The following is an 11,768-nucleotide window of genomic DNA, read 5'->3' on the forward strand; positions in this document are numbered from 1 at the left end:
AGGGTCTAGGCCCGAAACGTCAGCCTTCCTGCTCCTCTGATGCTGCTAGGCCTGCTGTGTTCATCCAGCTCTACACCTTGTTATCTTCAATATAATCTGTTGGTTTTAAACTATTTCACAATGTGTTTAAGATATAGTAAGACGCTCAAGAAATTCACATTCTTTTATTTGTTTGCAACAAATTATTCTGTTTGATCTGACATTTCATCAATATAAAAATTATTAATGTCCCTTTATACAGTATAAAGAAAGCAGTCTAATAGCGGTCTAAAATAGTGAAATACTTTATACTTTAAAATACGTTGTTAAATGAGTTACATTTGAATACAACTTATCAAACTTCATTTTCTTCACTCTTTGGCTCTGCTTATACAGTAAGATAATTCTTCATTGGTATTTTAAATACAAGGCATCAGCGGCACAACAGCATAACACATTAATTATAATAAAACGTACAGTTTAAGGCATAACTATTGCCTCATACCATTGGTATGTATTTGTAATGTACAAAAATATAGAGTTCACTTTTTTTTAAGCTTCTGCAGAATTAAGACACTGTCAGCTCATTCGGTAGCAGGGAAACGGTGCACCACTTGCACTTCACATCTCTTGTGCTTCATGGTCAGTCCATACTGCGGGGTCATATCAATGTCCTGACCTGGCTTTTTCTCAAATCGCAGCTGTTGGACAAGAGCAGTGAGAAACAAGAAGACTTCTATGCGACCAATGGGCTCTCCAATACATCTCCTTTTTCCCAAGCCAAACAGCAGCAACTTTTCACTTTCTGCTTTGTTGATGCTTTTTCCATTAGGATTTAAGAACCGTTGTGGGCAGAATGCAAATGGGTCTTTCCAGAGTGTCCTGAAATACACAAGTCAGACGTGAATGTAATTTTCTCTCAACTCAAGAGAAAATGGTGTAAGAGAGTTTGTTCATTTATTTCAGAGCTAAAAATTTCAAATGTTTGCTAGAAATCAAACATCAAAATTTTTTAAAAATTCAAACCGATCTAGCTCTATGTGAGCTGGAAGAAATGGAGATCTTCAAACAGCCTTTGTCCAAATTATGATCTGCCATTTTCTTTCAGACAGTCAAATTTATTATGCATTTCCGTTTTATTTTGGTTTTATTTAGTGAACATTTCTTTCACTTGGTATCTAGCCCTTTTGCATGATTGTTTGAAGAAAATCTCAATTCTCACTCAACCAACCCTGCCATTACCCGGTTTTATAAACTCATATTGTGGGTCATTCAAATAATAGTGTACAAAATTTGCTCTAAGACTGTTTCAGAAAGGAACATAGGAATTACGATATATTTATTATTTACAGCATTGGGAAAGTAAATTTCATCATGTTGTTTCAATTGAAAAAACTAAAACAAAATAACAATTTGCATTAAAGCCTGATATAGCTGCAAAAATAAAGAACAGGCTAATGTCTGAAATTCACTCAGCAGTCACCAAGAATAATTTTAACCTTGGGCTATGGTATTAAGCAGGTAATATTGAAGTAGCTGCCCACTGTACACTATGCCAGGATTCTATTAATGTCAATGGAAGGAAGGGTATTTGGACGTCAATATTGCTATCACCAATAGCTAAATTATTTTCATTAATTCTTCCATTGTCTGTTTCTTTCTTTTCACTTCCTAACACATCTTGCCTTATTTGTAATGTTACTGTCTCTCCAAGTATTCTTTCAAATCTCATTTTGAGATAATAAATTAAGCTAGTGAGCAATAGGATATCACCACTGAATCTAATGCATGTATGATGTTAAAGAATGGTAGAGAGGAGTGGAATCTCCACCAACACTGCCTCTGGAAATGGAGCTCTGCTAACAGGTTCTGGTCAGAGTAGAGGTTGGCAAATTTTACCATTCATGTGACATTGCTGAACAAGATAGGAGTTAACATCTTGCTTAGATTTCTTTTACACTCATGGATGTTCTTACACAAATGAATAAAGCAGTGAAAAAAATGATTTACATATCAGCAGTAAACTGGAAGAAGTTGGTATACGACAAGATTCATTTGGGAACAATGACAAGTTCAACAACAGTTCCTAAACCTGCAACTTATACAACCAAGAAAAATAAAGGTGACAGGCATCTGGATCAGCATGACCTACAAGTTTCCTTTCAGGTCACACACCATCCTGAGTTGAAACTATATCATCAGTCTTTCACTGACACGAAATCAAAATTCTGGAACTCCTTCCATACTAGCACCATGAATGCACACATACCATATGGACTAGAGTAGTTCAAGGTGACAGCTCACCACCCTCTGCTCAAAGTTAATTGAGGATGGACACCAAATGCTGACCTTACTAGTGACCCTGATCCCATGAATGAATAAAAATGTAGATGCACTGGATGAGACAAAAGATGTATCATTAGCTTGTGTTTCAGGGATTTTTAAAATAGCACTAAATTTGCTCCAAGACCGATTCAAAGAAGGACCACAAGGACTGCAGTAAATGTACAATTTACAGTATTGTGAAAAAAAATCTTTTCATTCTCAAGTTGTCATAATTACGTAGTTGTAATAACAAAGAAATAAGGAACTTCCTGAGGCCATTATTCATTCCTTTTTAGCCTTATAATTCTGTGCTGTTTCCCCATGTTAGAAAGATCAACATTTGTTTCCAAACTCAGTTTAATCAACTTCTAATCAACAGTCAAACATCAAAGCCCAGCACGAAGGAGGGCGTGTAGGAAGGTATGCTTTATTATCTTTGTAATAAGGTAACTAGTTTCTAATGCTGCAGGTTTACTGCGTACCTTACATGATTTGCGCACATTCCATTAATGTAAATTAGTATGTATGTAGCTGCACTGAAACACTGCTGAACTTGTGCCAATCCTGTAGGAAGTACTTTCACACTGCCGATGATTACGTTCCCAGAACTTTGATGCAATATTGAACCACAAAGTGTGGGATTAAAAAACAGCTGCCAAGGCAGCCTACGTAAACAAATTAGGAAAAGAATACCTTGATTAACAACAAAGAAAAGGGGTGGTCATCTCTGGATACAATTACTCCACACTGCTGTTTACTCTTAAGTTCAGGTCAAATAGTTCTGGGTAGGTACGAGAACTAAATGTAGCAACACAATCTGGGAGTCAATTATAAAAGCAGAAATTGGTGGAAAATCTCAGTTCTTCTTCAGTTCTGGGTCATGGGACCTGAAACGTTAACTTTGCTTTCTTTCCACAGATGCTGCCAGACCTGCTGAGATTTTCCAGCAATTTCTGGTTTTGTTTCTGATTTCTAGCATCCACAGTTCTTTTGGTTCTTTTGTCTGGGATTCAGTTAGTCGGGATATTAAAGTAAAAGTTTTCCAAATCACTCCAAAAAGCTGAATTCACCATGGCTTTTGTCAGCTAGGCAGTTTATTATCTTTTTTTCTATATCAGGAGCACAGAGCTGATTCGTGCGAAAGGCACCATAAACTTGAGATGTTCAGAGCACATCTATCAGTTACTGCATGACCAACAATCAGCAATATAACTACAGTCTAAAGATTACATATTATAGTCCACTGGTAACTGCAACATTGATTGAAGCCTCAAAGACAAGCAATGAAAATTAGAATGAGTAAACAATAATTGATCTAATTGAAGCAGTTAAAGTCACTACCAAACTACACATGCTGTCTGCTACATTCAACCACATATGCATGTGTTGCAACATTGAAACTGTGTCATTACATTAAGAGATTCTTGGAATCTTTTCAGTAGCATTTACTGCAAACAGAAACCATAATTTTATTCCCACGTTGCAGGAATACCAATACAACAGCACAAAAGCAGTACAATTATCCTATACATATAGCTATGGTATAATTGTCATTGGTACTTCAACAACTGATCCCATGTTTAAATCACCAGAACTAGCCCTATTGTTAAAGGTAGGATTGTTTTTCTCTATTTGACCATTTAATGGGTAAAATTTATTGACACAAGCTTATGTTTCCACCGTCCACCAACATGAACAAAAGAACAAAAGCCTTTCAAACTAACTGTTCAACTGCTGCAGGAATTTTAATTAGAACTTATCTTCCACATCACACTGCTTGTTTCACATATCCCTTATCTGCTACCCTGTTTATATCAAGGCCGAAGCGACCTTTACAGGGGCCTTGATGAGGGCCGTAGGTATCTTTGATGATTGGAAGGTGTAATGCATTAATGAAGATCGATGCAACCTCATATGAGTGCGCTTATGTTTAGGGCTGAAAATCTCTTCTATGCTGAATTTTACAGGTCAACTTTTGGTGGCAGCAAATACTAGCTGAAGTGAAATAGGCAGTCAGGAAAGAAATGCAAATCCAAATTGGAATCAGAAAGTTTACCCGATGTTGAAACAACAGTAGTTGTTCTGTAGTTCAGACTTCCAATCATTTTTCTAGTCTCACCATGGAGTTTGTTGTAACAACCAATTCAAATCCCCCAACTTCAAGACTAAGAAAATCATACTTACGAGTCATGATTCACTTGCCACTGGTTTACAAAAACACATGTATTTTTAGGAATAAAATATCCATTCAACGCAGTGTCTCTGGTTGTGCTGAAATATAAAATAATGATTTTAGAACCGTGTATTCACTTAACATCCTACATCATTATAGACCTCAAGCTTATCGGTGAGTACGGCATGTAAAGTCTCCAGGGAAGTTGGATGGCAGAGAGGAAAACAGTTGGACTGATACATTCCCAAAGCCTACACATCCAGGACTCAGAAATTTTGACCAGACCAAGAAGTAGTGCCATGAGGAGATCCTTTGAATTAATGTGCTCACTCTTCACATAACCAATAAGTAATGAGAGAGAGTGTTGGACAAAAATTCATCAGGAAGTTTAGAAGCAGGGATCTTATTTTAAAAAAAACCAAGGAACAAATGCTGCAACCCTGATGTTCTAAATAAAGGTTAAAATACGTTAGTTTCCAGGTCAAAGATTACACCCTCAACTTGGGTTTCTGGGAAGTGGTTTGCTAAGTCATTGGAAACCACCTCAGTGCAGCTCCAGGACCCCTATGATATAGAAAAGGAGTCCAAACATTGGAAACAAACACAGAAAATGGAGAAGCTGAGCATTCAGAGATTCTGAAGAAAAGTTATATTGGACTCAAAACATTAATTGTTTTTTCTCTCCAAGGTGTTGCCAGATTTGTTGAGTTTTTCCAGGATTTCCGATGTATGTTTCAGACTTGCAGCATCTGCAATATTTTGCTTTCCAAATATATGCTTTACATTGTTAAGAATTGTGAAGCTGGTGTCTCCTGACTAAGAAACAATTTGCCATGCTGTGCCTAAAATGAAAGGCTGCAAAGAAGTGACGAATCTGCAGTAATAGTATTTTGCAGGTCATCGTTCTGAAAAGTGAAACATTAAGTAGGGAACCTCTCAAAAGAAAGAGACAGCTAGATAGGCAGTTTAAAGGAAATATGCACGCAACGTGCCACAAAGAAATAAATGATGAGGTCACCTGTTATGGTGTTGTTGGGTTAAAGGATAAATTGGTCAAGACACCAGTCAGAACTCTGCATCTTTTCTTAAAATGAAAAGCAGATGGTGTCTCAGCATATTCTGTCAAGGAAGTCCAAAGACTCAAGTGGTGAGGTGGAGTTCCAAAGAGAGAGTTTTGACTTGCTTTAAAAAAAAACTTTGAACCGTGGTGGATAAAGCATGATGATTCTGTGCTTGAGTCTCTTCTAGATTCCTAGCAGATTCAACCATCTGAATTGGATCTTTAGTATGTTTTTGAAGAAATCTGTTGCCATCAATTTGTTATCATTTGGAGTACACCGCATTAATAAAAAGTGTTGGAAAACATATTCAATTGTAACTTCAAAGAAAGGAACTGGATAAGGGTTTCTAATGTAAAAAAGCAAAAAACATAAAAAATATGCTAAGTGGTCTAACATCTGTCACTGGGAAAATGCTAGAATCCAAGCAGATAGCAGAAGGATACTTTGGAAGTCATAATGCAGTCTACAAAATTTTGGGATAGGAAAATAACGTTTGACAAACTTATTAGAGTTCTTGGTGGGTGTAACGAGTGGGATGGATAAGGGAGAATCAATAGAAGGAGTGTATTTCAATGTCCAAAAAGCATTCCAAAAAGACAAAAGCACCACATGGCAGAAAGACAAAAGTGCATGGTGTTGGAATTGTAATATTAGCATGGAAAGAGGATTGGCTAACTAACAGGAAACAGAGTCAAGACAAATGGGTCTTTTCAGTTTGGCAAATTGGAAGGCCACAGAAAACAATGCTGGAGCCTCAACTATTTACAATTGATATTAATAACATGGACAATGGAACAATATGTGCTGTAGCCAAATTTGTTCATGACAAAAATAAGAAAGCAAAGTTTGAGAAGTTTACAAAGGTCTACAGTGATAGGTTGAGTGAGTGGGCAAAGAAATTGGGAGATGGAAACAACATGGGAAGGTGTGAGCTTATCCACTTTGGTGGGGATATTGAAAATCTTTATAAGTAGAGAGAGACTGCAGAATGCTTCAATACAGAGGGAAATGAGTGTCCTTGTACATGAATCACAATAAGTTAGCATGTGGATACAGTAATTAACTGGTATGGCAAATGGAATGGTGGTCAGTATTGCAAGGGGAATGGAGTATAAAAGTGGATAAGTCTTACCATAGCTGCACATAGAATTGGGGAGACCAAATCTGGAGTACAGTTTTGGTTATTTAAGGAGGGATATATGTACATTGGAAGCAGTTCAGAGAAGATTCACTCAGCTGATTCCTGGGATTAAGGGCTTTGTCTTATGAGGAAAGGATGTGCAAGAATCTGTATTTACTCAGATTGAGAACAATGAGAGGTGATCTTATTGAAACATCTAAGATGCTTGAGTGTACTTGACAGGAAGATGCTGGGAGGATTTGCTCCTGGGCGAGGGTGCACATAGAACTAGGGAGCACCGTTTCAAATATAGAATCTAAAATTTAAGATAGAAACAGGAGAGATTTTTTTCTCAGAGGATGTCTTCCATAGAGAGCAGTGGAGGTTGAGTCTTTGAATATGTTCAAGATTGTATTTAACAGATGTTTAATTGGCAAAGGCGTCAAGGGTAATAGGGAACTGGCAGGAAAGTAGCCACAATCTGATCAGGCATGATTTTATTAAATAGTGGAGCAAGCTAAAGGGGCCAAGTCAACTACTCCTGTTCCTAAATCTCACAATCTTACAAAGTAATTACAAAGCTATGAGAAAAAAAGTTAGGGTTGAGATGAATTGGATAGTCCTTTAAAAGAGATTGCATAGGCAAGATGGGCTGAATGCCTTTTTTTGGAGCTGGACGATTGTGTGCCTGAACTGCCTTACCAGTGAGGAATGGTGAACGGAAGGAAGGACGAGTGGCGGAAGGTCTCCAATATGAAAGCTTCTGTATAAGGCAATAGTAACTTGTCTGATATCTTTGGGCTTCGATCTCTGCCAATGTTGTTGTCTGAAAAGGACAAAGAAAATACAAACAGAAGTCAGTCTGGTCAGTGACTGAAGTCAAGTTGAAAATGCCAGCCCAGGTATAAGAATAATCTTTTTTTTGCTCCTCCTCTGAAGGTAAACTCACTTATTTCCTCATGCACTTTCTGTTGAATGTCAGGATATTTAATCAGGTACATAATAGTCCAGGAGAGTGCTGTCGTTATGGTGTCAAAACCTTCAAAAAGAACAAAGACTCATCAATAACATTGTTGAAAAGCCTTCTCAGTACTCCTGCTTTACTCTTTCTGGGTATGTGAGCACACTGGCTGGACCAGCATCTCCAACTGCCCTTGAGAAAGAAGGTGAGCTGCCTTCTTGAACGGTTGCACTCCATTTGGTTTAAGGTAGACCCAGACTGCAGTTAAGGGCAGTGGGGGTGGGGGTGTTCCAGGATTTTGTCCCCGCCACGCTGGAGGAAGGGACGTTTTTGTTTCCAAGTCATGATAATGTCGGTGCATACAGGGCGAGATGGCCTCTTTTCTCCACCTTAACAATTCTGTAATTGGGTATGCGGCTTGAGCAGGTCAATTCAGGGCTTTAAAAGTACATGAATTAAGCTGCCAATTTGCACAGGAATTCAGAGTTGTTGGTTAGAAGGCACTTGGATTCTCTTTAAGTTATCTTCCTTTTTTTATTTTAAGTTAATGAGAATGGCACCTATGCATGGCAACTGAACAAACTTTTCACTGTATTTTATATTGTCTTCCTTACTCTATACAATCACCCTATGATCTTTGTGTCTTTGTATGATATTATCTGCCTGTATTACATACAAAAAAATAACTTTTCATTGTATTTACATGTGACAATGATGAATCAAATCAATCAATAAAATCAATATTTAAAACAAGTGACAATAAATGATCCATTTTTAAAAAAAATCCACTGCAAAAGAAAACGGATCCAAGACCTTCCAGTAGCATCACAGTTGGAAGTTTTGGCAATTAAAACAACGCACGAGTCAGAAGTGCCAGACTTACCAGCTCCAAATAGATCATTCACGATGCCGACAATCTTTTCATCAGATATCTGAATGTTGGCATTCTCGTCCACTTTCTTTTCCTGACAGTGATCGATCAGGGAATCGGTTATATCGCGTATATTATCCTGGGGGAAAAAAAAAAGAGATGCGCAAAATAAAGATTAATTACCAGAGGCGGGCGGGAACAAATCTAACTGCAAAAAAAAAAGCTAAATTTTACAGGAAAATCTCAAAGATGGGTTCTCACCTTGTCAAAGGTGTGGGGACAATGCTAACTGGAAAAAAAAGAGGCTACATTTTGCAGGAAAACCCAAAGATGGGTTCTCACCTTGTCAAAGGTGTGGGGACAATGCTAACTGGAAAAAAAAGAGGCTACGTATTAAAGGAAAACCCAAAGGTCAGTTCTCACCTTGTCAAAGGTGTGGGGACTATGCTAACTGGAAAAAGAGAGGCTACATTTTACAGGAAAACCCAAAGATGGGTTCTCACCTTGTCAAAGGTGTGGGGACAATGCTAACTGGAAAAAAAAGAGGCTACATATTAAAGGAAAACCCAAAGATGGGTTCTCACCTTGTCAAAGGTGTGGTAGTGCTCCGTGACAATCTTCTTGACGAACTTCATGAATCTGATATTGATATCGATGAATTTCCTCATGGAGTAGGCGGGCAGGAAGCGCAGGATAGGGATGAAATCGGCCGGGTTCCCGGACGCCGCGGTCTTACCGAACTCGTCGTTCAAGTTGATGATGTCGAGGAACTCCTGGTCGTCGTGGTTGTACCGCTTACCGAAGCACAGGGCGCAGATGACATTGGCCACCGACACCAGGAGGTAGCGGACCGGGTCGAAGGTGCCGCAGCTCCGGGTGAGTTCGGTGAAAATAGTGACCAGGCGCTGCGCCTCGCCGCTCACATGTTCCTCCAGCAAGCACGAGTGAGTGCTGTTCTTACACTCGTCCGTGGCGAAGGTGCGCAGCGCGTTCTGTGCCAGCTTCCGACGCAGCCTCCACACTTCGGAGTAATCGGAGCTGAAGGTCAGGCTCTTGCCGTCGTTGATGAATTTAAAGCTGTAGAGATCCGGCCTCCCGGCGAAATCATCGCCCTGCCTGATGAGCGCCTGTTTGAGAGTGTCCAGCCCGCTCAGTACCAGCACTGGCCGGCTCCCTACCTGCACCTGGAATATGTCTCCGTACTGTTGGCTCAGGGCGGTCAGGCTCAGGTGGGGATCCGGTCCCAACTGCAGGCTCCGGCCGATCAGGGGCAGGCTGGGCGGACCCGGAGGCTTCTTCAGCCCCTCGGGGACTCGGGTCCGGTGCCTGCGGACCACCAGGAAGATGAGCGAGAAGACGGCGAGGCTAATAAACACCTCGGTGACCGAGAAGGCCAGCAGTCCAGCACTAAGGCTCCTGATCATGTTTACCTGTGGGAGAGCAATCAGCTTCAAAAACCACCGAGACATACACACACAGAGACACGCAAACACGTACGGACACACACACACATTACAGAGACACAAACACATGCATATACACATGCAGAGAAACATATACAGACACACGCACATACACATAAAGAGAAACACATACAGAGGCACATACGGAGACACACACATATACACACAGAGAAACACAAACAGACACATGCACATACAGACACACGCACATATACATACAGGGAAACACATACAGACACACACACACACACACATAGAGACACACATACAGACACACACGCACACACATTCCTTGTAGCTTACTGCCTAAGCGCTGACCATTTGCTGAATAAGACTGCTCTGAAAATAGCACAGCTATCACTTCAATGATCTTTTTTGGATTGTTTTATTTTTCCTAGCAAATTTGCTGCATGTTTTTTTGTTTAAAAACAGAAAGAATTGCGTATGCTATAAAAACAGGAATTGCTGGAAAAGCTCAGCAGGCCTGGCAGCATCTGTGGAGAGAAATCAGAATTAATGTTTCGGGTCGAGTGACCCCTCCTGAGGAAAGAGCGATTTGTTTCCAAGTTAGGATAATGTCCTGACAGTGACCTGTCAAGACAATGTTCTGAAAGTGATCCATCAGGGAACCAGTTATATCGCGTATATTATCCTGGAAAAGAGAGATGCATTTAAAAAAATGAATAACAGGAGATGGACGGGAACAATGTTAACTCTAAAAAAATGCTACATTTTACAGAATCTGTGAAAGCAGGTCACTGGATCCGAAACGTTAACTCTGATTTCTTGCTGCAGATGCTGCCAGATCTGCTGCAGCTCTTCTGTTGTCGTTGCTGTAGTTTTTTCTCGTTCTGACAGAAGCGGAGGTAAAACTGCACCTAACATGAAAAGCAGAGTGTAAAAGCATTCAGTTCTGATTTCTGTGCAACAGGACAGGCTGGGCAGCGCGTCCTGCCGCATCTTTAACAACAATACCCCCAAGATATACACATATACCCACATTCACACACTCTCAATGCAGGAAAACACAAGTACAGACTGCATTCAGGGCAGGCAAAGAGAGGAGGGGGAGGATCAAAAGCACAGAAAGTAGACATTTGTTTGGGCAATCTGCCCGTGCCTACCTGCTCCCTCGTCAAGGTACACAATTTCCACGCTGAACTGGACAATTTGCAAGCTGTAGCTAACGGCCAACATTAAAATCGCTGGCACCGTGTAAGGCACAGTTAATGCGTGCCTTTTTTTATAGGCATCTTCTGTGCGCCTGATTGGCTGCGGGTCACATGCACGAGTGTGACCAGGCTCCTTCTGTGCCAGCCCTAAACAAATTTCGCAATTTGCGCCGAGAGAGAAAAAAAATTAATAGGATGCGGCGCTAGATTGGAAGAACTCAGACCAATACCAAGCTTGTTCTTTCTGGCAAGACCGGGGGGAGGGGTGGAATCTCCTTGAGTGTACCGCCACTGCCAGAACTTCTCTCTAACTAGATTCCAAGGCAGATTGAGTTCCAAAGGCAACAAGGAAGCCTTAACCCTTGCCTCTCGCTTTAGTCATTTTAGTTTCGTTGTTTCAGGTCTTAAGGTGAGCAGTCCCGTCACTACCGGTAAGACCACCAGCCTTTAAATAGCTTCAGAGATAGTAGGAACTGCAGATGCTGGAGAATCTGAGATAACAAGGTGTAGAGCTGGATGAACACAGCAGGCCAAGCAGCATCAGAGGAGCAGGAAGGCTGACGTTTCGGGCCTAGACCCTTCTTCAGAAATTTCTGAGAAAGGGTCTAGGCCCGAAATGTCAGCCTTCCTGCTCCTCTGATGC

The 11,768-nt window shown here is 40.4% G+C and overlaps 1 protein-coding gene across 1 annotated transcript; it reads right to left on the reverse strand.

Moving 5' to 3' along the window:
- Positions 1 to 148: 148 nt before the first annotated feature.
- LOC109933240 (cytochrome P450 1A1) lies at positions 149 to 11,187 on the reverse strand. Its single transcript, XM_048616999.1, has 7 exons — positions 11,078 to 11,187; positions 9,075 to 9,920; positions 8,503 to 8,629; positions 7,608 to 7,697; positions 7,361 to 7,484; positions 4,489 to 4,575; positions 149 to 861 (listed from the first exon to the last, which is right to left on the reverse strand). Exons 2-7 carry the CDS (start codon positions 9,912 to 9,914, stop codon positions 564 to 566), a joined length of 1,566 nt encoding a protein of 521 aa, XP_048472956.1. The 5' UTR covers positions 9,915 to 9,920; positions 11,078 to 11,187; the 3' UTR covers positions 149 to 563.
- Between the last annotated feature and the right edge of the window lie 581 nt (positions 11,188 to 11,768).

The sequence above is a fragment of the Rhincodon typus genome, chromosome 36 (assembly GCF_021869965.1).
Source record: "Rhincodon typus isolate 14 chromosome 36, sRhiTyp1.1, whole genome shotgun sequence".
In the NCBI taxonomy this organism is placed as follows: domain Eukaryota; kingdom Metazoa; phylum Chordata; class Chondrichthyes; order Orectolobiformes; family Rhincodontidae; genus Rhincodon; species Rhincodon typus.

Coding starts and splice junctions, on each gene's coding strand:
- LOC109933240 (XM_048616999.1), bottom strand. CDS start 9,914: ATGATCAGGAGCCTTAGTGCTGGACTGCTGGCCTTCTCGGTCACCGAG. Junction 7,485..7,607: donor GAAAGTGCATGAGGAAATAA/GTGAGTTTACCT, acceptor TGTCCTTTTCAG/ACAACAACATTGGCAGAGAT. Junction 4,576..7,360: donor CCGTTCACCATTCCTCACTG/GTAAGGCAGTTC, acceptor TTTATATTTCAG/CACAACCAGAGACACTGCGT.